This window comes from Corvus cornix, chromosome 2 (assembly GCF_000738735.6).
Source record: "Corvus cornix cornix isolate S_Up_H32 chromosome 2, ASM73873v5, whole genome shotgun sequence".
In the NCBI taxonomy this organism is placed as follows: domain Eukaryota; kingdom Metazoa; phylum Chordata; class Aves; order Passeriformes; family Corvidae; genus Corvus; species Corvus cornix.
This window is the reverse complement of record NC_046333.1, coordinates 104704853-104732647: the sequence shown is the minus strand read 5'-3', so window position 1 is coordinate 104732647 and position 27795 is coordinate 104704853. Positions and strand designations below refer to the sequence as shown.

The 27795-nt window shown below is 36.4% G+C and overlaps 1 protein-coding gene across 1 annotated transcript in view; it reads left to right on the top strand.

Annotated features, from left to right (window-relative positions):
* SMCHD1 (structural maintenance of chromosomes flexible hinge domain containing 1) overlaps positions 1-27795 on the top strand; it is a 69545-nt gene that overhangs the window by 28415 nt on the left and 13335 nt on the right. The window contains exons 19-37 of the mRNA XM_039549281.1: positions 46-165; positions 5542-5686; positions 5906-6002; positions 8220-8292; positions 9909-10048; positions 11030-11164; positions 11983-12210; positions 12868-13016; positions 13746-13834; positions 14937-15055; positions 15702-15869; positions 16880-17011; positions 18903-18982; positions 20400-20557; positions 22289-22404; positions 22856-22917; positions 24926-25013; positions 25420-25551; positions 26744-26893. Coding sequence (XP_039405215.1) covers positions 46-165; positions 5542-5686; positions 5906-6002; positions 8220-8292; positions 9909-10048; positions 11030-11164; positions 11983-12210; positions 12868-13016; positions 13746-13834; positions 14937-15055; positions 15702-15869; positions 16880-17011; positions 18903-18982; positions 20400-20557; positions 22289-22404; positions 22856-22917; positions 24926-25013; positions 25420-25551; positions 26744-26893 — 2381 coding nt within the window. The remainder of the gene's footprint in view (positions 1-45; positions 166-5541; positions 5687-5905; positions 6003-8219; positions 8293-9908; positions 10049-11029; positions 11165-11982; positions 12211-12867; positions 13017-13745; positions 13835-14936; positions 15056-15701; positions 15870-16879; positions 17012-18902; positions 18983-20399; positions 20558-22288; positions 22405-22855; positions 22918-24925; positions 25014-25419; positions 25552-26743; positions 26894-27795) is intronic.

The following is a 27795-nucleotide window of genomic DNA, read 5'->3' as shown; positions in this document are numbered from 1 at the left end:
GTATAATTTTTTTTTCTATCTAATTGTACTTTTATTTCTGTTTAGAAAATCTTCAGAAACTTGGTAACTACTCCTTGAAACTGCAAGTAGTATTGAATGAAAGTAATGCAGACACTTATGCAGGAAGGCCTCTACCATCTAAAGTATTTAAATTTACTATTGTAGGTAAGTATTCCAATCTTACTTTCTCCTATTTCTAGTGTTTCTGTTTGATTCATAGTATATCAAAATTTGTCATGTTCTAGTTGAGAGGTGATTTTCATCACTGAAAAGTAGTATTTGCACGTCAAATTTGAAGCATTTCCAGGAAACATGTTTTTTGTAGTAGGTTTTGATCTCACATGTAATGTGTTGGCTCTGCAGCAGGCAGTTTTACAGAAAAAATAAAGTTTTGATGGAATCTAAAGCTCCCTGATGTGAACTTTCCCAAATGTACTTAAAAAAATAAACTTACACTTCATTAGAATCACCCTCTTTCCTCATGCCATTGACACAAATATTCTTTCATAAAACAAGTATTCATTAGCCCAACTTTCATGCATAAACCACAGAAACTCATTAAGAAACAGGTTATACATTTAAAATAAATATGTTGAGATTTAAGTATTTTTTTAATTAATTAAGGAAGAACCCTATGCAAAGCTAAATTCTCATTTGGTTGTAATGGATATGTCTCTTTGGATTAATCATCATAAAATACTTACCACAATGCTTACTAGAATACTCACTTAAGAAAGGATCGGCATGGAAGGAGAGGTGGTAGGATAGCCCAGGGGTGTTTAGGCTTTCTGGAGCTTGATGATGGTGACAATTAATGTTGAGTGTTTGTGGCTAAGAGAGCTGGGAAGGCCAACAAGACAGATACTTTGGTGGGAGTCTGTTACAGACCACCCAACCAGGATGCAGAGGCAGATTAAATACATAAGCAGCTGGGAGAAGCGTCACAATCACTAGTCCTTGTTCTTGCGGGGGACTTTACCGTACCAGATGTCTGCTGGAAATACAACACAGCAGAGAGGAAATGGTCTAGGAGGTTCTTGGAGTGTGTGGAACAGAACTTGCTGACACAACTGGTGATGGAGCCAGCTAGGGAAGGAGCCCCATCAGACTTTCTGTTTGTGAGCAGAGAAGTACTGGTGGCTGGTCGGGGGCTGTCTCGAGCATGTCGATCACAAAATGGTAGTTTACTCTGTTTACTGTTAGTGAAGAAGGAAGGAGAATGGTTAGCAGAACTGCCACCTTGGATGTACCAAGGGCAGAATTTGGCCTGTTTAGGTGAATGATTGACAGAGTCCCTTGGGACGTAGTCCTGACGGGCAGAGGAATCCAGAAAGGCTGGAGAAGAAGAGCAAAAAGGAAGCTCATGACCTGGTCTTTGGAAGACTTTGGCCTCTTCAAAGATCTGCCTGGTAGAGTTCTATGGAAAGAGGCCCTGTACAGACGGGGCACAAGCAAGCTTGTTAGTATTCACGGGTCACCTCCAAGCTCAAGTCTGGTTCATCCCACTGAATAGGAAGTCAGACAAAAATACCTGGGGGCCTGCATGGATGAACAAGGAGCTACTGCCAAAACTCAACACAAAGAAGTATACAGAAGGTGGAAATAGGAACAGGTAACCAGGGAGGAATACAGAGACGCTGTCCAAGCACAGAGGCATGGGGTTGGGAAAGCCAAAGTCCAGTTGGAATTGAAAGTGGAATCACTGGCAAGTGATATATCAAAGCCAACAAGGTGGGTATCTTTAAATATATGGGTGACAAAAGGATGGCTGAAATAAACATGGGCCCACTGCTGAATGGGGCAGGGAACACAGGATGTGGAAAAGGCTGAGATATTGAAATAGTCTTTGCCTTAATATTTACTAGTAAGACAGACCTCAGGAATCCCAGGCCCCAAATACTGGTGGAAGGTCTGGGGCAAGAAAGATACACCCTTGGTGGAAGATGATCAGGCCCGGGAATACCTAAGCAAACTGGTGATATATAAATCCATGGGCCATGATGGGATGCACTCATGAAGCAGAGAGCTGGCTGACATCCTTATGAGGCCACTCATGCTAATTGAATAATCATGGCAATTGAGAGAGCTGCCTGATGTTTTGAGGAAACCATCACTCCCATCTACAAAAAGTGCAAAGAGGACACAGAGAGCTGCAGGCCAGTCAGTTTCATCTCAATCCCTGGGAAGATGATGGAACAGCTAGTCCTGAAAACCATTTCCAGGTACATGAAGGGCAAGAAGATCATCAGGAGTAGTTAGCGTGAATTTGCCTTCTATGATGAAAGGACTAGCTTAGTAGATGTTGTCTACCTAGACTTCAGCAAGATTCTCATCAGTAAGATCCCGTAAGATCCTCAGAGAGAAGCTGATGAAGGTTGAGCTGGATGAACAGACTGAGGTGAATTAACAAATAGCAGAACAGCTGAGCCCGGAGAGTGATGATCTGTGGCTCTAAGTCTAGGTGGAGGACAGTAAGTAGTGGTTACCCCATGGGTCAGTACAGGGTTTGATTGTGCTTTATATCTTCATTCATGATCTGGATGATGAGACAGAATGTACCTTCAGCAAGTTTGCTGATAACACAAAACTGGGAAGAGTGGCTGATACACTTGAGAATTTGACACCTCTTGAGGTACCTCAACAGGCTGCCAAAGCTGGCTCTCGGGAACCTTATGAAATTCAACATGAAGGGCAAAGTCCTGCATTTGCAGAAGGACAACCCCCAAGTTGCCACCCAAGCGTCTGGAAAGCAGCTTTGCAGGAAAGGACCTGGGCGTCCTGGTGGGCAGCAGGTGAACACGAACCAACAATGTGTCCTCACTGCAACAAGCAGCAACAGCCTCTTGGGCTGCATTAGAAGCAGGCTGAGGGAGGTAATACTCTCTCTCCACTCAGAGTTGGTGAGGCCACCCCTGGAGTACTGTGCCCAGAACTGGACACATTATATTATGACACAGAGACATGGACATACTGGAGAGAGTCCAGGGGCCATGAAGATGATGAAGGGACTGGAGGGTGGTGAGGCACTGGAACAATTTGCCCTGAGAAATTGTGGATGCCCCATCCCTGGAAGTGTCCAAGGACAGGCTCGATGCAGCTCTGAGCAACCTGGTCTAGTGGAAGGTGTCCCTGTCCATGGCAGGGGGGTTTGGAACTGGATAATCTTTACGGTCCCTTCCAAAATAAAACCATTCTATGATTCCATGATTTCTTACCTGAAGAAAGTCTGTGGGATCAGTGACTGTTCTGCCTGGAGAAGAGAATACTCATGGGGATCTTACCAATGTCTGTAAACAACTGAAGGGAGTGTAAAGAAGGTGGAGCCAGGCTCTTTCCAGTGGTGCTCAGTTGACAGGACCAGAGGCAATGGGCACACACTGAAACACAGGAGGTTCTCTCCAAACATCAGGAAACAGGTTTTTCTTCACTATTAAGGTGACCCAGTGCTGGCACAAGTTGCCTGAGAAGTTGTGGAGTTTCCTTTCTTGGGGATAGTAAAAAGTTGTCTAAATACGTTCCTGGGCAACTGACTCTAGGTGGCCCCACTTGGGCCAGGGACATTGGATAAAATAACCTCCAGAAAACCCTTCTGAACTCAGCCATTCTGTGAACTTTATCTACAAGGGGGACAGGAAGAAGGAAAGTAAAAAAACCCTCTAATTTCTTTGCATTTAATGTTAAAATGCATATTTTTGTCACAATTTTGGGAGATACAGCTAACATCTATTTTCAGAAGATCAAGAAAAAAAAAAAAAACAGTGTTTTCTGTAGCCTCCTGTTTCTTTCACAAAATGACAGGCTTTAAATGCAAATTCTTGAGGCAGAAAAGAGTTCTTTGTATGTAGCATATTCTTCTAAAAGCTGCTTATTGGCAGAGTAGAAAGAGGTATTCTTGTATGATAACACAGGAAAAAAATGTTTGGCATTACTTGAAAAGAGTAGCTATTTGAACATATGTCTGAAAACATGCCATTGAAGGCTCAAGATATTTCTGTGAACTTGCAAGAAAAGAAAAGAAAAAATCTCATTTTCTGAACAAAAATGAGCCTTGTCTGCTCTTTTATCTCTTTATTAAAGTGAAAAGAGAATCTTTTCAGTAGTAGTGTGGCTTCCCCCAGTATGGCAGCATTCAATTAAAAATTCCTTCAGCTATAACAATTGAAATAAACAAATCTCCTTGGAAAGGAATAAAACTTTGAAAAATCTATTTAGCTAATATTTTGGTACTTCTAACTCAAGGGATACCAAAATCAACTTTAGCTATCTATTGCTGCTTTTGTATTTAATCAGAAGATAGTTCAACATTTTTAACACTGCCAGTTTTTTAAGGTAAATATTTCAAGTTTTTATTTTTGCAATAGTTTTGTGTTGTCTCAGAGGCAGCCATAAAGCTTCATGCTTATTATTCCAAAATATTGATATTTGTGTTACTTTTTATGTATGTTGATTCTAAAAATCCAGAAAAGAACAGTCTACACTGAAAAAGCATTTTTGGCTGAGTAACAAATTATTCTATTTCACTAACAGCGGGTTGTTGCTGAGTGTTTATACCTCTTGATAAGCTAAAAAATTGTCATAAATGCTGGTTAAAACTGAGCTTCCTAAGTCAGACTACAAGGTTTGTGGTTTTAGTTCAGACATGTTCTTTTAGTAGTTGCTTACTTTAATATTGCGGGAGTTACTTTATTGTTACTTTCTCAAATCATTTTACAGTTTTAGCATTCACTTTTAATGATAAATAAAGTTGTAGACATTGTAAAGTTGGGGTCTTTTTCTTGTTATAACCAGGAACTAATTTTGGCCAATACAAGGTATCTGTCATGTCTTGTGCAAAGGAAGCTCCCTGATAATGACACCCCTAGGTGTTGAAAGCAGTTGTTAATTTGAGTTTGAAATTGTTTGGTAGGATATTTATTTACCATTTAGCTCAGCAGGGCATTGCTTCTTTTTTCAAAGGCCACTTGGTCAAGACAGTCTAATTCCACAAAATACGATTCTCGATTTACATGCTCCCACTTGTGGCCGCTGTTTGGTCTTGTTTGTTAGTGCCTAATTTGAGGCAGTCTAGTGGGGCCAGGTTTCACAGGATAGATACACTCACATTTCTTTTTCTAATACTCGTCATCCCATGTTTTTATCTCTCAAATTTGGGGTAGTTGTAGAACAAAAATTTTTAGTTGCATGAATGATTTATTTTACCAGAATTAAAGCAATTAAATGTTTAAGAAAAGCTGTCCACACAGAATTGTTCACTTTCAGGTGCTGTATTGGTGTTGTGAATACTTTGGGAATTTTGACTATCCTGTTATGTTTCTTATACTGTAGTCTACTGCTGTTATATTTTAACTATTGTTTTTATTTTAGTGTAAGTTAAAAAAAAGAACATCAATCCAATAAACCATAACTTTGGTTATAACTGTATTCTGAACAACCTGTTTACTTTGCATCTGAAAACTACTTGACTTAATCGCAGCCTTAATCAAGAAAAAGCCAATGAACACACATAATTCTTCCTAAAAATGTATTATTCTTTTCTCTTAGAGGGCAAACCAGAGAAATTTTTGGTGGGTCTTTTGGAGCTTCCTTTTCGAATTGGAGTACCTTTTAATATTCCTTTGGAACTGCAGGATGAATTTGGTCATCCAACGCACTTGACAACTCGCCTTAGACCAATTCTGGAAGCTAGGTAATACAGCCATCTCTCTTTTTTATTTTTTTTATTGCCCTTTCTTCATGTGACAATAATATAATAATTCTTTAGGATTTATCTGAATGATATACTGGGAATTTCTCACATAAATTAACTGACATTTTTGCTTTTATTTTCATAAGAGTATCTGAAAATATCTTGTCTGTTAAAACTCTGTGTTTCTAAATTCTCTTATGTTTCTATATATTTTTCTAGTGGATTAACATTGAAGCATGAAGACATACCTGTGGCAACAAAGTGTATCATTAAGGGTGTTACTGCTAAAGGCTGTATAAATAGTTGCCAAGGCAAGGTACGCTAATAAATTTAAACTTGAAGTAACATATTAAAAAAAAAAAAAAGATACAGAGAAAATAAGTTTTGTGTAAAATGACTTGTCACATAGTGTTGGCTAAGTTTGGTCTACATTAGTGACTACAGGTATTTCTTGGGATATTTCCAAATTATCTCTTAGAGCTCTACGTGGAGCAATTTATATTTCCCATACCTGCACTCTTTTCAGCTGATGGAACTGGAAGGGCTGAGCAACACATGAGTATGTGGTAGAGTGCACCCAGCACACCAAATCAGCTGTCTTAGTTTGAACTGGTGCTGAGATTGGTTTAAGCCTGACCCTGAACTGTGCCATAAATCAAGTCCCTCCTGATGGGAGAGAATTTTCTTACAGTCCTTGCAAGGAGTTTCAAAGATAAACCGAGACTTTTCCTTGAGTTTCAATGCTTCCAGATAGTTGTTTATTAAGTCTTATCAGAGGAACAGAGCCACTAGCGTGACCCAGGTACAGCATAGAGCACAGAAAAGCAGGAGTGGAGGCTCTCTATCAAGATTTACACAGCCTTTTAAAGATATTTTAACCAGTAGTTACTAAAAACATATATTATTTTCACTTTCCTACCAATTATTCAGTAACATGGGCAGGAACTGCGGAATTCTCTATCCAATCATTCCAAACTACTTTTACTGCAGAACATGGAGTAGTAGAAGAAGGTTTAGAGAACAACAACAATCCTCCATTTTGATATTTTTTACTCTTATCTATTTACTACATAGAGAAGCCCAAAACCTCTAAATTTTTCACCCTGTGACAATCTTACATAGTAGTCTATCACCTAATTCACACCACTGTATTTTCTAGTTCTTGTCTGATCGTTGGTAATTTTTTCCAAGGTTGGAGGCTAAAACAATGTTGTTCAGGGGGGTAAGAACCCTTAAAAGCAGGCAGAGAAATATTCTTGGCATGCTGGGTTCCTACATAAGCCAAATCATCCCGGTGACTTCTGCATTGAAAGATGATAGGGAGCACTGAAATCTTCCATTCTTAGTTGAGATGATGAGTAGTAATAGCTAATATGCAGGGTGTCTGCTTGAGCTTCTTTAAATGTTTCCGCTATTCTGGTTGCACTTCAGTAGTGAGTATGTTATCCAAATCTAGCCTGTTACTGATGGATTCTCAGCACCTTGTCAAGCTGCTGCTTTACTGTAAAAACCGAAACATACATTACATGTTAAAGGTATTTCTTTCATAAAACAGGTCTTAATGCTTCTGATAAATATAGACTTAAAGGTTTTTTAAAAATAATTAAAACATTATTTATATGGCATATTTACACAGTATTTTAGCCAGGTCCATATCCCTTCATTTAGTCTTGTAGTCTAGCATAGTAAAGATAAAGCTAGGAGCTGAGTTACCCCAATTACACTGTTGATATTATTGCTTAAAAAATAGTGAATACTGTTGCTGGTAGAAGGATGTCTAAAGAGAAAGAGCATATACCTGCTTATTGAAAATTAAATTAATTAATTTCAGTGTAGTAAATTTTGTAGGCAATGTTCAGAATTTAAGGTGAAGGGCAAGAATAATGCCGTAAGATGGAGTGGATTATGAGAAATAAAGTGTAGAGGAGCAAAAGTGCCAGACTTTAGCAAGAGATAAATTTGGTGAGGGGAAAGACCAAGAATCATTTAAGGAACTGATGTTTGGTAATCATCATACCATAATAATTAAAAAAGAAGGGGTGTTACTTTCTTACTATTATTCTTCATTCTCTCATTTTAATACAAAAATTGGTTTTAGTGATGCAGTTTACAGGAGTTATTTTTATTAAATCCTCAATCAAAGATGAGATGGACAGTGGTAGTGGTGCCTTGCTGAGGAACAACAAACACAGAACTTGCAGACCCTTTCTTTAAAACTACTTTTCTTTTGAACTGCTATATTTTTCCCTATTAAAACAGCTTCTAAGCAGGAAACCACAAGTTATGATAGCTGCTTTTCATGGTTTCAGAACCATGTAGTTTAACATACAAATCCTGAATTGAATGTCTCTGGTTATAATAACATGGAAAAGACAGATTTCAGTACAGGGGGAAAAAAATTTTTGTTTTTTTGTAGCAGTGCAAGAAAATTTCTAGGAACTTCTGAAATTAACATATGTACAAATTGACATGTTTATGTGAGACTATTATATGGTTTTGTTTAAGTTAATATTTAAAATATTCTTTTCATTAGAATTTTAATCTGAAGATTACTCTTCCTGGTTTAAAAGAAGATACACAAGTCATTAAAATAAGATTGCAGCCTGGTAAGTATCCCTAAAATATTTAGTGAAATTCTCTTAAATATTATTCTGACACTATTAATGAAAGCTTCTCTCAAGACAGTAAAATATTTAGTGAGGCATAAAAAAGGATCCAAGTGATGACTAGGAAGGAAATAAAGCCAGGAGCATGTCATTCTTGGCAGGAATATCATTGTGCTCACAGCCCAATTTTATCTACTATTCCAGGAGCTGGGATTTTTGTCTGCTTATTTGAGATGCATCTTCCTCTTTTAATTACTTTAAATCTTTTTCTTATCAAATACCTCTGAATGAATGAATTTCTTATCTTCTCATTTTTCTTTAGCATTGAGATTTATAATCTGCATTGACCTGTTCTCCCTGCAGAAAAGATTTTGTGAATGAGTACATGCTCATTCAGTTTCTTACCCCAGCAAAGGGGGATGCTTTGGCAATTGAATTATGTCTGAAATTTTAATGTTACGTTGTTGAATGTATCATAATGCAGGAGAGGATCATAGAGGTCTGTAAGGATACTGCCCTTACCAGACTTTTATGTTTTGTGGATGTCTTGATTTTGAGGACTCCCTTACATGAGATCTGTTATCCCTTGTTACCTGGCTTCTTCTGGTTTTGGGATATAAGGTAGTATGGCTAAATTTTTAAATTAGCCTCCCAGATTACCAAACATCAGTCTTGCCCATCTCATTTTGCAGAGAAATTGTGTGCTATTTTGTAAGACCAACAATGCACAGTGTAGTCCATTATTCTTTTGAGGAGTTAAGGTTTTATGTAGAAAACAGCAAAATTACTGGACTTGAGACAGACTGTATTATGTGTTACTGTTATTTACCTTGGTCTAAAGGCAGCTTCATCCTTCACAGTGATTTTGACAATGTAAAGATCCTTCACTACCTCTTTCTTCTCACTTGAGTTATATCCTTGGCCTTGAAAGCTCTTTTTTGACAAAGTAGTTATAAAAGCTATTTCAGTCTCGTTCTTCAACCAGTGAGTTTGAAATAGAAGTTTTAATAAATCATGCATAAAGGATGCTTCTGAAAAATTGCCATCTTTGTTCCTTCAGAGCCTGTCTTTTAATAGTAATCTATTACTTAATCTCTTTTTAAAAACTCTTAAAATCATTGTGTTCCAGGGGATAGACTCACTTGAATAGCTTCACTTCATTATCCAAGTAATGACAACAGAATTTTCTTTTGCATTTCTCTGCGTGCAGATTGTAGCTGTGATAGCTTTGGCAATTAATTGGATATCTCAATATTAATATTTTTGGGTTTAACATGTCAGAAGAAAGTTCAGTTTCTTTTTGATGAATGTGAATCCATGTAATATGTAAACAGAACTATATCATGTGTTTACACCTTGTACATTCTGAATTTCATCATGTTTGTCTAACTGTACTCTACTAAATTAATTCAAAACATTGGCAGATGATACGTATTGAAGGACAGAAACTTTTCAGTACAAACCAATATACCTGAATTGTTTGAAATTATTTGTTATCACAAACATCTTGGTAGCTTGGCTTTAAAAACTCTTTGAGACAGCAAAAATTGAAATTCAATGTCTCACAAGTTATCTAAAATATAACTATTGTTCTCCAATTGTGCATTTTTTCACAGGCCCTCCTCGTCAGTTGAAAGTAAAACCAGATTCAGAAATTCTGAAGATTGAAAATGGTACAGCTTTTCCCTTTCAGGTTGAAGTACTGGATGAATCAGGAAATATAACAGCACAGCCAGAGCTGATTGTTCATTGTAAGGTAAACTGCATTTCATTGCGTGCCATGAGGATTTTGATTCATGCTTATTATTAAAGAATCTTGTTTGGAATCTGTAGAATTTAGTATCTTTAGCAATGCTTTTGAAGTTTCTACAGCTTGCTATCCATAACTGTGACTCTCTTACCTCTCATCTATTATGAGCCATTCAGTAAGTTTTAGAATCAGTGGAACCTGGCCTTAGAAATGGAAGAGAAAATTATGTGAGGGTATTTTGGTTCAATTTTAAGGTATTTTACGCCGTATTTATCATATACAATGCTAAAATTTATTCAGAAAAATAACTTCATACAGCTTACTTTTTATATTTTTTAAGTTGAAAATTCGAGTCTAGTGCCTGAAAATAGTATTAGATCAGACTATTATCATAAGCACTAATATAAGCTCAGAAGGAAATGCATATCTTACTTTGACTTTAGGAAGTAAAAAAACTTCCCCTTTTGGCCCTCTTTTTTGACTCAAGAAAGTGACTTTTCCAATTCTAGTGAAATCCAGCAAGGATATGTAAAAATGTTTTCCCACTGCAAAAGTCTGCATTCCATTTGTACTTTGTGTACACTCTCTTCATGTAGACTGGGTCTGCAGTGATATGATGATGTGTTGAACTTGATGTTTAAATTTCTTTAATGTGTGATGTTTAGTAAATTAATGAAAAGGAAGTTTACTTCACAAGTTAATTGAATTTATTGCGTAATGGCAGAAGAGTCTAATTAATGTGTGTTAATAAAGCAAGCTAATAGATAGTTTATTTTATTTCTGTAACTTACTCCTTTCTCCCACATATCTCTTACCACCTGCAGAAAAATACAGGTGTTGATCTTACAGTTGTTGGAAAACTGAAATATATTAATTTTTTCTGTATATAATTATATATATGTTTGGACTTGTACAAATAATAATTTCTGGAATAATCATAGTAGTTCTGTAAAAGAAATTTGCTGTTTAATTTTACATTTTAAACAGTTTTTAGGTGCTTCAGACCTTCCTGTGTATTCTGTGGACTGCAGTAATGGAGGAACAAACATTTTAACTGGTCCAGTTATACATGTACAGAATATCAAGAAAGACCAGATGCTGAAAGCAAGGATTGAAGTACTTGTGAGTATTGTTTGGAATGTTTGGATGAACAAAAGATTGAAAGCAGTTTATTGTCCTGTCTTGCTAGCATCCGTTATGAATAAGCTTAGCCCCCAAAAGTTACTGGTTTAGGTATCATAAACTTCAAAATCAGATGGCTACGTTTTTTCATCTCTAGAAAATCATAAGGCAAAGAGTTTTTTTCCATTTTTCTTCACCTCTTACTCTATTTCTTAAATCCCTGAGGTGTTTCAGAAATACGCATGTTTCCTGGGGTTTTTCTTCTCCTTTTTAATTCCTGGATTGTTTTGGCAAATTGCCCTCATTGCATAAACATTTAGTGTAAGAATCAGTATGGCAATCAATAGTTTTTTGTAGCATTTCATTTTCAAAGCTCATGAAGTATGAATTTTTTTTTTTAATACTATTGAACATTCCAGTTCCCTGGTAGTCAGGAGAGTCATACTGCTGGAGAAGATAAGGCCTGTATGTGTTTTACCCTGGGAAAATGTGGAAATAAGTACTAATATGGCAAGGTGGATTATATGAAAGGATACTTAGGGTTACTCTTAGAAAGCATTTTGTAAATTTTATAACCTACTACTTCTGGAATAGAAAAAAATCGTAATAGCTACCATCAATTCTAGTATCTCTTTAAAGTTGTAAGTGTACTGGCATATCTTTTTGATTTGCTTTTGAAAGTCAAGCTGATCTCATGTTTGGACACCTGGTCATACCTGGTAATTCTGACTAGAGCTGTAGGCTATGATGGAGTTATGTGTATGCATATCTAAATTTAATATCTTAATTATATGTCTTTTCTTTTCACCCGTGTATAGAATTGCAGAGATGTGCCACCAGTAGAAAAGATCATAAAGCTTCTTCCTAGCAGTCATGTTGCAAGACTACAGGTCTTAAGTATGAACGGACAAAAAGCTCTTCAGATTAAACATCAGGATGAAATCACTTGTGTTGCTGGCCATGTCATGAACAAACTTATATTTCAGATGTATGATGAAGCAGAAAGGGAAATACCCATAACTGCAGCTGCTGCAGAAAAAATCAAGGCAAGTACTTTGGAGTAAAAAGCAGCATAATGTGGGGGAGCGACACAAAGCTGATACCCTTAAAAATCCATAAATGTCAGGCTATGAAATAATATTCCTCAAAACTGTACTAATAAACATGGAAACTTAACTCTTAATTATTTTTTAAAATATTTTTATTCATTAAATACTAAGTTATGCTTCAGGATAGTATTGTGAAAAGCAGGTTAGTATTTCCAGTGCTTCTCCTAAACACATAAAATAATTACGACGTAGTTACGATTCCTCAGATCTGTGGCCTTCCCTGTATTTAGGAACTCTGAGTAGGCATGTTCCTCATGAAGGCTTGCTTGCCTATCTTATCCCTGTCTGTGTACTTACGTGGAGCCTAAGACAAACAGAGAGATTCACCAAATATATCACACTTGTATTTTTCCTAACTTAAGTTCAGTGAGGGAAAGCTAATGTATGTTTTGATGTGCTTGGGGTTTTTTTTCAAATAATTAGCTGTATTTCAGCAGGTAGCATTGGTTACTGCTGGGAAATGCACAGGCTTTCCATTGAAAGCTGCTATTGCCTGTATGTTATATCAGCATATTTTAAATGGCTAGAAGATGTATTATGTAGCTAATCATTTATAATTCAGCTTTTGATTAATTTTGAAAATTACAATTTTAGGTTAACTGGACACCCAAAATTGACAGAGAGCTGTTGATGCAGGGATTATTACCTGATGTAAAAGTACCGACCTCAGTAAAAGATGTACGTTACTGTCTAATTACTTACCTTGATGAGCACGTGTCTTTGGAGAGTGCATTCACAGTCAGGTTTGTTCATTTGAAATATTTTGTTATTAAGTATGTTATTGGCATAGAAGTGTAGATCTCATTACTTCAGGGTAAAACAGAAGTCTTTCTACAGAAGCTGAAATAATGAAAGTGGTTGGCAAATTAACAGGAGAATGTAAGCTTGGGAGGTGGGGAGAGTTTGTGTAAATTTATTACATGAGAACATTACTTATGTGAAAGACTCCATTGTGGTATGTTTGCATCCAGCTCTGTAATCACTTGTGTAAGTATACATACAATGAAGAAGATTATTGCTGGTTTTGTAAACTTGCAGTAAACATCAGCTTACAGAATAACTAGTTTTACTGAAGAGTTAGGTGACTGAGGAGAAAGAAATATCACTGCAAAGTTAGTTCTCATCTGGTTTCTCAGTCAAAACTGACAGGCTATAAATTGAACTTTGAAATTACCTGTTTATCACTCTTATTAAGACTTGTATTTTTATTAAATTTATTAAGATTAATCTGATTCTAAATTACTTTAGTGTATTTCATGTGTTTTTAATAGGTTGAAATGAACTAATTAATTCACAGCACTCTGATGCCAGGGTAAATTTGCAGCAATTAGTCATTTCACAGGTCTGCAGTAGGAAAATAAAATATATTACATGACCAAGCATTAAGATTCTTTAAGATATTTGCCATGCCTGCTATTATGTTATGTTTACCTTGATGAGAGAACTAAGTCAGTTTTCACGTGCCAACTCAGACCAGTTCCTGATGAACCCAAACACATTAAATGTAAACTAAAAGGATCAAACACACTGCAGATGGGTGAAGAACTGCAGAGTGAAATTGGTGAGTGCATATTCTTCATTTTCTTCTATGATATATTTCTTTTTCTTGTCAGTTTAAGACTTTTATATTTACCAATGTCATCAAGAGTAAATTACCTTCAACTAATATAAAAACCAGGTTTACATTGTCATTCACAGAAAGATGATCAGACTTCTGAATTGCCATTTTACAATTCTGGAGTTACTCTCTGATAAGATTTGTCTTGTACTTTGTACGTTGGGTCATTCATCACGCTGAGTTCAAATGAATTCAAATAAATTTTTGTTTAGTTCATGTATTCTGAAATCTGAAAGGCCATAAGACCATTCAGACTATTGCTAAGGCATGGACTTTAAAGTGACACATTTTAATGGTTGCTTTAACCTAAGAGGAAGGCATGTTAGGCATCAGTCTTCTCATTCTCCTTTGGTTTCTGTATGCAGTTGCCACATGACATAGTGAAAAATTAAAAATTCTTACAGTATTTTGGGACATTAAAAACTTGTGTGTGACTGAACAAACTAAGAGGTTAAAAAACAGCTTTCAGTTTTAAGATTTTTTTTTAACTTTTGGGTAAGAAAAAATCTTTTTATTCAAAAAAGTGGGAAGCACAAATATGGGATATAGATACATTTGGTTTATACCCACAAGGTTGGGGGTTTTTATCAATGTATATAAAAACCTGAAGAGAATGTAAAGAAGTTGGAGCTAGGCTTTTCCTATGTGTGTTCAGAGACAGTAAATAGAGGCAATGGACACCAACTGAAACACAGAATGTTCCCCCTGAACATCAGGAAACACTTTTTCACTGTGAGGGTGACCAAGCACTGGCACAGATTGCCCAGAGTTTGTGGAGTCCCCCTCCTTGGGGATACCCTGAGGCTGCCTGTCTGCAACTGGCTCAAGGTCGCCCTACTTGAGCAGGAGGTTTGAACCAGGTGACATCCAGAGATACCTCCCAACCTCAGCCTCTCTGTGATTTAGTGATAGTTATGTAAATTTTCTCTATATTGTGTCTGTGTTGTGTACATTTATATTCCATGTGTTGTATAATGTTTCATTAAAGCAGCTGCTGAGGTAATCATCCTAATAATCATTTTAATTATCATTGTCTTTTTAACAGATGTAATGATTACAGATCAGTTTGGAAATCAGGTTCAGACAGTGACATCTGCATGTGTAAATTCTCTAGGAGTTTCTGGGCCTGGACTTGATAAATCAAATTTGAAAGTAACTTGGCAGGTATTTATAAGATGTCATATAGTTTATTTCTTTGTGGCATTTGTGTGGTAATTGTCTTAATTCTGTTACACAGAATTGAGCCAAAATTGTGGAAATTAGGCAAATTACACACTAGTTGGTCACTTAAAGCACTAAAATTGTATGATCCTGTTCTAAGGAACACAGCAGCATCTTGTTAAAAACCTTATCACTGCTGCAGTTACACAATGTGAAGGCCAGTTCACTTCCTGCTTGAGTCAGGTTTGCTTTGTTTCTAGTTCATTGTTCTATATGTTTTCTTCTATCTTGCTTTTAGTCTTTTCTTCTGTGTGTATTTATGTTGGTACAGTTGATCTTAAGATCCTTTGAAGAACCTTGTAGAACGGACTAGTGTCTATACCTTTTCAAATATGCTGGATATAACCTGAAAAACAGGTTTCTGAGAAATTCTTGAGTTTGAAATGGGTCACTTCTTACTCATGAAGTTCATTTGAATTTAACAGAAGGAATAGAACTTGTAGTTTAATTTTTAGTCCACTGTCTCACAGTAAAAACACCAAATAGTCTTCAGAGAGCATAAATACTAAATGCTATATTTAAAAAATATTAATAAATTTTACTTTGCTTTATTTGTTCTTGGTAAAATCTTCTCTTTATTTCTCAATAGGAAAGTACTCAAACAATGAAAGTAAAAGGTATTAGATATAAACCCTGTTTACTTGGAAGCAAAGAATTGTGCTTCGCTTGGCGTGAATTTTCTGACTTTATCAGAGTGAATTTAGTAGCAGGATCCCCTGCTAAATTGCAGTTTGTGGATTGGCCAGAGTTAGAAAAGGTAAGTTCAACAGTTTTGGTTTGAAAAAAAGCAACATGGTCTCTAGTCAGGTATTTTAATTCCCTTTTTCATGAAATAGCTAACTGCATTAGATTTTTAAAAGCAAACTTATTTTGCAATAATCTAACTCATATGTGTATGTTTACAACCTTAAATATTGCAAACTGTTTATTCTGCCCTGTTTGCCTTTCTATAGATAGTGTAACTTTTGTGTAGTAATTTTGCTGTGGGCTGGATCCTGACACCTGTCTTTCACTGCTGTTTTCCAAAGATGCAGTCCTTAGTGGTAGTAATAGCTGGCAGCTCATCTCTCCATCTCTTACTGGGGTTTTTTGATGTTCAGGATGCAGGATGGCAGTCCCAAATTTACTTCAGTTTACAAGTGTTTACTGTCAGAAAGTAAACACTTAAAGAGAATGAAGTATAGGACTTAAAGGAAATACCTGGAGAATTTTGGTGATGTAGATCTATTTGCCTTGGGTTTTTAAAATTACTTTTCAATGTTTACTTTGGCTATTCAAATAATAGTGCTTAACTTGCTGCAGAAACCAGAACAGAAAATTGAAAGCAGAAAAAAGAAAATTGTATCTCTGAGTAGAGGACAGGAATCAAGATTGGTGTTTTGGGAAAGTTACTGAAGAAAATAAAACAAAAGGTTCAGGGAGTTGCATAACTATTTTTCTTCTCTAGAGAGCTGTTTAAGTATATCAGAAAATAAAAGTTTTGGGCCATAGCTCTTCTTACAAGGGCCTTCAGAATCATATCCTTCCTTTAGGCACATCAATGTGAGTAACCCATGCCATTCAATTCAAGTAGTGCATTTTATTCTAACAAGAGAATATAAATAAACTCTAAAAATACATACCTGCATACCATTTGATCATGGTCTAGCTGTTATGGGAGCCAAATAGTATGGGAAAGGTGGATACTGTTGCTCTGGGGATTCCTGAACTGCTGTGAATGGCCAAGATATCTAGAATTGAGTAGTATCATGCATTTGTATCTTCCAGCAACAGCCTGTTGCAGTGATTAATGGTAGAGAATTGCAGAGGCCCCTTATTGTTCAGTTGTGTGATCAGTGGGGAAATCCAGCTCCTGAATCTAATGTGAAAATCAGCCTTACAAAGAGTAACAACTTAAAGGTAAGCATAGACCTTATTAGGTGAACTTTGTTTAACACAAGTTTTGTTGTCATGTCTACATTATCTTCATTTTCAGGACATTTTTGGAAAAGTTCATAAAACATTTTAAGACCATAAAAGAATGGTTAATCTAATATAAGAATAGTGGCAACAAATAACATAAATAGGTCCCAGGACAGCAACCACAAATATAACAGAATTCCTACAGGACAGTGTCCACATGTAATTTGAATACATTCCAGATCTTCTACAGAAAACCTTTTTCCAAATTTTGCATGCACATCACACCATCCCATCCCCGCATGTTGTAAGAGGTAATTTACTGAATGATAGTAATTACAATGATACAGTCTCAAATAGCAACCAAATAACTTTTATCTGGTGGTTCTTTGATTTTGATTCCTGAATGTATGACTTACTGGTCTGTATGTAAAGCTGGTCAGCAGGTTTGGGCCCTACTTGATTATCCTGTGAAAAGCATCGTCAGAATAAATGAAATTAAAACAGTGAGGATGCAAATCTAGGCCAAATTTAAGTGGTTACTGTTCTTTCCATGAGTGAGGTATGAGTGTCAGATGGTTTTTACATGGGTCTGTACAAAGGAAGGACTTTGACAGAATACTCCATTCATTAAAATTTTTATGCTTGTTTTTGAACAAAAAGTGGAAAGTCAAGCTGTCAAACATTCCTACCTGTCAGTACAGAGGCTGTTATATTGAATATATGTATTATCAACACAGGATATATTCATCCACTTCTGGACATAACATTTTTTCATTCAGGGCTGGTCCTGTTCCCTTTTTGTTCCTGCTTGCTGTGCATTTGTGTTCCTCAGTTTTTTCACAATACACAACAGCCAAGAACCTTCTTTTGCTCACTCCTCCAGAGCTGTGCCACAACCTTAGCTTTTGCCCAATTTAACTATGCTATTATTACTTTTTTAAATTGGGTATATTTAAGTAGATTTCTTGATATTTTGAACATTTTTCTTCTGGCTTTTTTGACTCTCTTGCCATAGAAACCTGCCTCACAGTTTGGGGATATTTTGTTTGCCCCAACTACTGCCTTTATGAGCTGAAGGTCATTGTGGGTTCTAGTTATGTTGTTCTTGAGAGAAGACACAACCTTGGCAGTAACACTGCGTGGTTGTGCTGCCTGATCAAAGAGATGTTGTGCCTTCTTCCAGGGAGGACCAGGAGCATGTCTTAGAGTCCGTATGTTCTTTATCTAAGTGGGATGTGTCCAGGAGAAAGTGTTGTGTTATGAAAGCCAAGGTGAATCATTGTTATAAAGTGTTTATTACAGCATGCTCTGCCTTGGCATTTCCAATAGGTTGTATGCACAGTCTCCCAAAAGAAATTGGAAGATTTTGGGAACTGAAATTCTCAAATAAGGTGTTTTCTATATTTCACATTCCATCTTCTAAGTCTTCAAAGCCTGATATTATGCAGTTGCAGCATGTGTTTCCTGTACTCCTATATTTTACAGGTCCAAAACTAAATGAAGACTGGAGGAACACTGTAACAGGCACAAAATTGTTTGTAGAAGGTTTTTGATCTGAAAATACACTCAGATTAACATCTGCTATGGATGATATGATACCATCAGTAGCAATTTAAAAAATAGCATTTATAAAATATTTGAACATATTCATGAAGAAAAATATCCTAGTTCAGATGAAGTGATTGTTTTCAAAAACTGGCAAAGAATTTGAAACCTCTTCATTAATATTGTCTTCATAACAGTATATCTTACCCTAATTTACAGTGCAAAAATTCGGCTACAGCTCAAATCAATAGACAGTATGCAGGCAAATGAGATAAACATTTTTTTCTAAGACTTGATACTATTTCTGTATCATTGAAAGAATAACTTTTTTTTTTTTTGACAGATTGTTCCTTCAAACTTGCAACATAAAACAGATGACACTGGTAGGGCTAACCTGGGAGTTTTTAGTATTCATGCACCTAGGTAAGTAGTGAAAACCAGATGGATTTCATAAAGTACTACCAAGTATTTATCTAGAGCTAAGATCAAACATTTATTATTTATATACAGGTGGAGGGCCAGATAGTAAGTTCTAAAAAATTAAGTGCTTAACTAAATAAAATTCAGTAGCTGCTTCTTTTGATCTACTGAGAAGCTCCTGCTGTAATTTTCTGAATCCTGTTTTTTTCTGGTGATGGTAAACCTCAGCTTAAATTGTGAACCTGCACCAAGTGCAAGTTGTATTATAAACCACTTAAAAGATTTGAAATGTACAGTCCTTAGGTGGCCAGTTACTTTTAAAGTAGGAACACATTCTGAGAGTGTTTAAACCCCACTTTCTTTTCCTGCTAGACATTGTTTTAAAGGATTAGGTAGAGTGTCCAAAGGGATTTTAAATAGATACATTTCATTTTTCCTATTTGCAATTGAACTGCTGAAGTCTCATTTCCAGCAAATGTGTGTCATGTGGTTCCTGCTTCTTCATGTTGTGCTTCTTCATGCTCCCTTCATGTATAGCTTCCCTTACACACTTATGTCCCATATGGCTTTTCAAATTTATCATTTCTGTATCCTCCTCATATTCACAGTTCTGCAACCACTCCCTGTATCCCTTGAGTTTTCTGAGCAAGACTGGATTAGCTTTAGGTTATTTTGAAACTAGCAATAGGTGCTTGTTCTTTGCACTGGAGTCTGCAGGATTTGACCCATAATACTTTTCTGCATTTGGAAAAAAGTTGTTTTAATGCTGTTGAGGGTGCTCAGTGTGTATATAATGCCTTTGACTTGGTAGAAGCATGATGAATATTAGTTATCAGTTTACTTCTGGAGGTTAGAAACAGGTGTGACATCATGCTATTTACAGCATAATCAAAACTGGCTGGGAAGTACAGCCTCTGTGCAGTTAAATACTATATTCCCAGTTATGTTTGAAAACTTAAATTTCAAGTTTTTAATACTGTAAAGAAAATGAGTTATTTGATAGCATCAAAGACATTATATGCTTTCAGTGCACTTTGCTAGATGTGGATGGTACTCATCTTCACTCTTTGGAAACTTTTGTCAAAGCAGAATGCTCCTCAGCATTTTAATTGGTTTCTGCTTTACTGTCTTCTGCTACTTGAAGCTGTAGTTGCTAGTGTCCTACAGGCAATGAAACATGATCAAACTAAGGAAATATTAACACAAATTTAAATTTAATAAGCTAATATCTTAAGAATAACTTAAACTCATGATATTACTTGTCTGACATTAACACTTCAATTTTTTCTTCTCTTTACTACTACATTACTAGATATTGTTTAGCATGCTTTCATGTACATTATTCAGACTTGAAGCCTGTTGAAAATTGCCTTTTCAGAAGAGATTTTACATCTGTTTTTATGATTTCTGTATATTGCAGGGGAGAGCACATTTTACAGCTTAAAGCCTCATACAACATGGCCATATTAGATTGTCTTGTAATCACAATAAAAGTCCTGCCTGATCCTGAGAAACCTGTCTGCTTGAATGTTAAATATGACAAAAGTCCTTCTTTTCCAGCAGGAGGTACCTTCCCTGGTAAGTATATGGATCTTTGGTGGAAACCAGTCACTCAAGAGCTTTAAAAACCTGTGAAAAACTATTTTGGTGATTCTACTGTATTTTTTTGCTTTTTCTGGTCTGTTTTCTAAGTTCTTTGTAACAGCTGTATCTGAGATGTAACACTTGGACAGAAGAGATATGTAGGTCATCTTTGGAAAGCATTTCAAAAGACCTCTTATTTATTTGTTCCAAACTACTGCTTTTATCCATCTATAAATGGTAAAACTACAGAATCTCCTTTCTGTCTTAATAAAATATGATCTGAGCTAGTTCATGTATGTTTTCCCTCATCTCTTTCTGTGGAACAGTAACAAAGGAAGTAGCTGTGTAATTCTAGGCCAACTGTGAGCCAAGACAAACCAAAAAGTAATCAGCAGGAGGACAGCACAAAATACTCTTTTCTCCTGCTGTATTCCCTCACAAAAGGGTTTGTTTCCTGGCCATCATAACTTGATCAGCCAACATTTTTTTTGGCAAGAGGTTTTTGTTTTTTAAAATACTCCATACAGTGTTATGACCTTGATTAAATTCACAAGGTATTTTAGTTTTGCCTAGAAGATCATAGAATGACAGAGTGGTTTGGGTTGGAAGGGACCTGTAAAGATCATCTACCTCCAACCCCCCTGCCAAACAGACCTTTTTCAATTGTCGTGTTGTAGTGTAAATCAACCAGGTTTTGAGATAGGAAGAGAATTAAACAGCTTCTTCAGGACAATATAATACATATAATATATATATGACATTAAATTGAAATACTTTAACATCCTAGTTATTTGATTTACTGGTGATCTCAGGTATACCTGAGGGCAGGCACTGTAGTCTTGGAGAGGGTCATGCCTGAATTTTTCATGCACATCAAAGCATAATCCTTCCTTAAAGTGCAAAATTCAGTCCTGCATGAGCAGTGCAAGTTCATTTACGTGCATGAAGTCCACCTGTAACCATAGTGTCAAAGAGCTTTGTTCTCATTTTGAACTAGAAGGGTAGCTTTGTTCTAGTTTGGATTCCATTTTCTTCAGACCACTGCACTTCCTGTGGGACATACAGGAAAAGTGAAATTTTTCAGATTGGGATATAAAATGGCAAGTATTTTGGCTGCAGAACCAGTCAACAGAGTGAAATGTCTCCCTATAGCCTATTTCTAACAGATACAACTGTGTGATCCTAGTCTGTAAGAAGTAGCCAAACTCATCTTCAGATTCATAGTCTGATCCCTTGGGAAAATGGTAGTGGTGTCGGTGCTGTCTTTTTACAGCTTCTTTGCCTTTCTATCCAATAGCTCAATGGCTAAAGCACTTGTGAAGGAAGAGGGAGATTGGGATTTCCTGTCCTTGAAGGAAGGAATCAGCTACTTAACTAGCTAATGGTACTCATTCCTGAGAGCAAGAGGCAGCCTGGTGTGCTGTTTTGATAAGAATTTGAGAAAGGCAGACTTGAAATTTTAGGGTTTTTTCAAAGCTGTCACTGGATAAAGTAGGTGTTTGGTTTTTCCCTAAGGATTGTTACCTGGTCTAGTTACAGGGATAAGGAGAGAAGGTTTTTCATATCTGGTTTGAAATTTTTAGTGGTTTTGGCTCTTTTTGGAATGCTTGTGTTGTAAATTTTTTTTCTCTTAAGTATGAAGGAGACACAGAAATTCATGATGTTTGAGCTTTTTAATTCTGAATAAAAATAATGTTCAAAAACATGTTGTCTTTCATCCTACAGATTTTATGGTTAGTGTTCTTTCTGAAGATGACACCATTATTAAAAATATTAATCCAGCACGGATTTCTATGAAAATGTGGGAAGCACAGAACAGCCGGGTTAGGACACCAATTGATGTAAGTCATCAAAATGCATTTTCAAAATGGGTATCAAAGTGCCAGCATAGGGCAAACATATTTAAAATACATATTTGTAAAACCTTTCCTTCATTTGACTTAGATCCATATCCTTTTTCTAGATTTTAAATAACAAATATTGCAGATCAACCCTATATGTTTATCACTGTCTGTCCTTTTACAAGTTGTCAGACTGGCCAAGCGTCAATACTACATTAATGACGAAAATGTTGCTGTTCTGCAGAAGCTAACTCATAGCAGGGAGAGTATTAGAAGTAGCCACACTGAAAGGACTGTGAGAATTAGAACATGAAACTAATGTCTAGAATATAGGCAGTCTCATTGACTTACTGTGAGCTATCAGTGCTGCAAATCATTAAGTCTTCGTAGCATATTACAAGTTAAGGACGTTCAGTATATCACATTAAATTTTTTGCATCTTTCTTTACAGGTTACAACGTTTAGCTGTAGTAAAGTGAAGGATGACAAAGAAGATGGCTTCTTCTACTTCAGGTATAATATAATTTATTTTATAATTACTGATGGAACTTACTATACAAAATACGTAGTTTGAAATAGAAAGAAGAGTTTCATGTTTTGCTAATAACAGTCCGTCATAGAATTACTATGATACAGAAAAGGTGAAGGATACTAGCAAGATGCAGTGAGATGAAGGCTGAATTCTTTCCTAGATACTTTTGACATCTCTATAATCTGAGAGTAGAGAAGAGTCTAAGATAATATATTAGAATACATTTTGAAAAATGCTAGCAGTGAGGGAACTACATTATCACTTTGTCACTTATATAGTAACATTCTTTAATTCTTTTCAATATTGTTTCTACTACTGTAGAATTGCAGGCTGAACAAAGCAGACTTAACTCTTTATTTAATATCTTCTGTAGCTGTGCATCAATCCTGAGCAATGACCTTGGTCCTGTCAGTTTAGTAATTATTTCTTGGGCTGCTTATTCAGGAATAGTGTCTTAGATGACCAGTGGCAGAACTGGAGCTCATCATAAGCTGGTGCCTGACTGCCACGTTCTTTCTACATCTATTTCTAGTAGACAGTCTATGGGATTAGCTAGTTATGGTACTGGCTGTGGATTCAAGCTTTTGTCTCCTGGGAATGGGCTTTTCTTGACATAGGTACCCGTAGTTTACTAGTTATCCACAAATGTCCAGAATTAAAACTGCCAACCGTGTTGAAAAATTTGAAAGGGGAGTGGACACTCTCCATTAGCAGCCACTGTAGAAAAGTATGTTTTACTTGTTGCTGCCAGTGTCTGTGGCATCACTGTCTGCCACCGGGTTTCTCTCAGGTTTCCCTGTTCTTGGCACACTCTCAAATGGTTTTCATCAATTTATCACCAGTCAGTAATATGGATGCTGTTATGCAGTTTTAAACAACTTCCATAGCAATTGTGTCATTTCTTTTTTTTCTGAAGCCTATGTCTGTCCAGCTGTGAGATCCTCAGCTGATTATTTACTAATTAGTGTTTTAATGTATCCTGACAAGGCAAATGCTACTGTCAGTCTTAAGCTAGATAAAATGCAGGAGAAGGAGATAAAATTGTTACTTCTGTATGTGAAATATAAAAAAAGGAAAAGTCCTGGCCTGTTCTGGAAATACTAAAGCTTTGGGATTTTGTTTATTCCAAGTTAAGCATTCCAGGGAATCTTGCGTATTCCTCCTTCCCAAACAAAATCAGAAGAAACAAATTACTTGATATCACTGACAAAACAATTAAAATGCTGTATGTTAAAAAAAAGAATCTCATTAATCAATTCAAGAGTGCCTTATGTTGTCTTTTCTTGGCTGTTTGCATCTCCTCAAGTTTCTAAGAATTTGTAAGTCACTGCTATCCCTTGCTAAACACTGCAGAGGTCCTCTGGATGCCAATGTGGCCTTCCTTGCTGGGTGAAGTTACAGCAGCAGAACCTCAGGTGTCTGGGCTTTTCTTTGTGTTTGGATGGTAGGGGTTCTTTGCCAGTACACTCTACATTCTGGAATGCTGTAAAGTAGAATGAAAACTCTCTTTTGCTCTTACTATATTCAACCTTGACCAGTGGTCCAAATTACCCAACTTTGTACAGCCTGACTAAGGAAGGAATTAGCTACTCTGATTTTACACAAATTTTATTAAATTTGGAGAGAAATTGTTGTTGTTCCAGATCTAAACATGTCTGTGTTTTGTTCCAGTAGCTTTATGAAAATTCTGAATAGGAAGTGAAATGATGTAGACTTGCAGATTTCTGAGCAATAGGACCATGACAAACTTCCTGTCATCTACAAGAGACAAACTCTTGAAGGAGACTTGCCTCATTCAAGCTTCCAAAGCTTTATTCTAATTCTCGAGGAATTTTGATGGCCTTCTTGCTGAAGGAGGAGTATTATGCCTTAGTAGGCTTTCTAAGTAGTTTGGAGGACTACCCTGAGTTTGAACTGCTTGCATACTTAGGTACTTGTGACTTCGATACTGACTCATGTTTGCTTGGGGGTTTTTTTTGGGTTTTTTAGGGATAAAGTGGTTCCAGAGAGAGTGGGCACTTACATTGTCCAGTTTACCTTTGCAATGGATAAGACAAATATGCTCAACAGTGAACAGGTTTGAATCTATAATTAATTGCATGTAACCAAAAATGTGTTAGTACAGAATCATCTGGGAGAAGTGTCACGATACTTTGTTGATTGAGAATGCAAATACTTTCACTCACAAGTTTTGCAAAAAACTGTATTTTATTTTTGATAGTTACTGATTTCAAACTGTTGAATATCAAAATAGTTTTCATTAACTTTTATAACCAACAATTTGACGGCATAACAGAGCTGCATAATTTGCAACCTAGCAGAACTGTTTTATTTTTTTTATTTATTTCAAGACTGTCTGAAAATTTCAAATGTATTTGTTTCAGTGTATTTTGAACAACCCAAGTGTGCAGGTGATTTGCAGTTAATTATATCAGTCTTTATTTTATTTTGTTTTATTTTATTCTTCCTCCTTTTTCTGCTAGATTATAGTTGAAGTTGTACCTAATGACCCTGTACGCTTGTTACCTGATTCTTTACCAGCTACTCCAGCAGTTTCCAATGTTCGAGCTCTTACCAGCCGTACACTGGTCAAGGATTTATACCTCCATTTAATGGTAACTATACTTCCATACAAAATCATAGGTGGGGAAATGTGTAAGACTGCTAAAACTATGTTGAATTTTGCTGTAAGGCATTGCTGGTGTTTCTTTGTAGATTCACTTCATTAAAAAATATGTAAATCAGTGATTTTTCAGCATATGATGGGTCCATCTTGTTTCATTTACCTACAAATTACCAAAACTGAAATGTTTGGTCCTTGCTGTCAGGTATCTCAGTTGAAATCCATGTCTTGTTGCCACATGAGTAAGTTGTTTCAAGAACAGATTCTAGTGGGAAAACAGTTAAATCTGTACAGCAAATGTTTCTCTCCATGATTTTTCTTCCTAGAGACAGTTTCTCTTAGAAATCTTATATTACAAAAAATAACATTTCTTGAACTTTGAGTGTTCACAGGGATAAAATGAAATCACTTACCAGCTACCATAATAGCAAAGCAGACTCACCTTGTGGAAAAGTAATTTAATTTAATCACCAGTTTAAAAAGATTTGTGTAATAAGAAACAAAGGCCAACAAACTAAAGCAACACATTCTGCCCCACCCTTTCCTAGGCTCAGCTTTGTTCTGGACCCCTGTACCCTTCCCCAAGCAATGCAGGGGGATGGGGAATGGGGGTCACAGTTAACCCATAAAAGCTCCTCAGCTCTTTTCTGCCTATGCTTTTTCCTCACAATTTCCCTGTTCTAGTGTGGGTCCCTTTGTGGCCTGCAGTCCTTCACGAACTGCTCCAGTGTGAGTCCTTGCCACAGGCTGCAGTCCAGGAATTATCCACCTGCTTTAGTATGGAGTTCTCCATGGGCTTCCATGTGGGTCTCTGCTCCACCGTGGTCCTTCATGGGCTACAGGGAAGTACCTGCTCCAGTGTAGTTTCCCCGTGAGCGGCAGGGCAATTTCTGCTCTGGTGCCTGGAGCACCTCCTTGCCCTGTTCCTTCTCTCACCCTCTGCTGTTTTCTTTGTTTTTCCCCTTCTCAGCTGCCTGTGCACTTTTGCTCATTCTTAAATATAAAGAAATACCATTTCAGCTGAGGGACTCAACTGTCCCTGCAGTTGATCAGCTGGAGCACTATGCAGATCCCCTATGCAGAGGCTGCTAGCTCTTTGCCATATAAATCCAGGACAGTACAGAAATTGATTACTTAGTTCAGTTCATGTCCCAAACTAACTTTAATTTCTTTTTGACTTACAGGATGAATACAACAACCACACTGGACTTGATCTAGTTGGCAGAATAATAGCAAAAATCAAAAGCCCCAATGAAGAAGATATAGAGATCCCACAGTTTCAGGGGAAGGTCAATACAGTAGAGTTTCCATTGGAGAGTGGATCAGCTGAAATTGTAAGTGTGACTGAAATACACAGCTCCATTAACAGTGGATCCAATGATGCTTATTTTCCTGCAGTTTTAAAGTTATCTTACACCTCGTTGTGTTCTGTGGAGATTTAGTTTATGTTGAAGCTTTCCCTTAGAGATAAGTAGATAAATGATTTCTTCTTTGTTCAACTGCTGATTTTCAGAAAACCTGAAGGAAGGAAGGACATTCTTTAAACTGTTTATCCTTGCCAAGTGAGGGAAGTGTACAGGTACTTTCAGTTAGGGACCAGGACATTCAGGAAGATCCAGGAACAGTATTTTCTTCACTTAAATTTCACACGTGAATAACACTTAACCAATTTGTAGTTAAACCATTAATATTATCGGTATTTTACATTTTTATTTATAATACTCTCAGGCTGTGATATTTTAAGATCATTTAGACTGACTTCTTCATGTATTTGTGATTAAATTTTGCCAGGCTCTCTTGATACTTTGTCAAGCTAAGTGGGCCTATATATACTTTGCAGAAAGGCATCCTACCCTCATTTGAAGAAGATAAAATTACCATTTCTATTTATGCTTTGTTTCGCTCATTAATACAGTTGTCTGTTAAAAATGCTTTCCTTATTTTGGTTTGTATCTCTGGCATCATGCATACTCTGAGAGTACTGCATATTGTAGTCACATCACTGCAGTCACTTTTTCTTCAACAAATACAGATTGAATTTTTAAAACCTGTAAGTTCCATCTGTCACAGTTGTTACAAAATAGAATACAAAAGACACAATGTAAAATGGGCACACGCACAAAACCAGGAACTGTTCAAAGCACACACAAAAAAAAAATCCAGCTGAATGTGAAGTTTCTTCTGAGTGGAATGGTCACAATCTCTTTCTTAAAAGCCTACACAATTTCAGTCAATA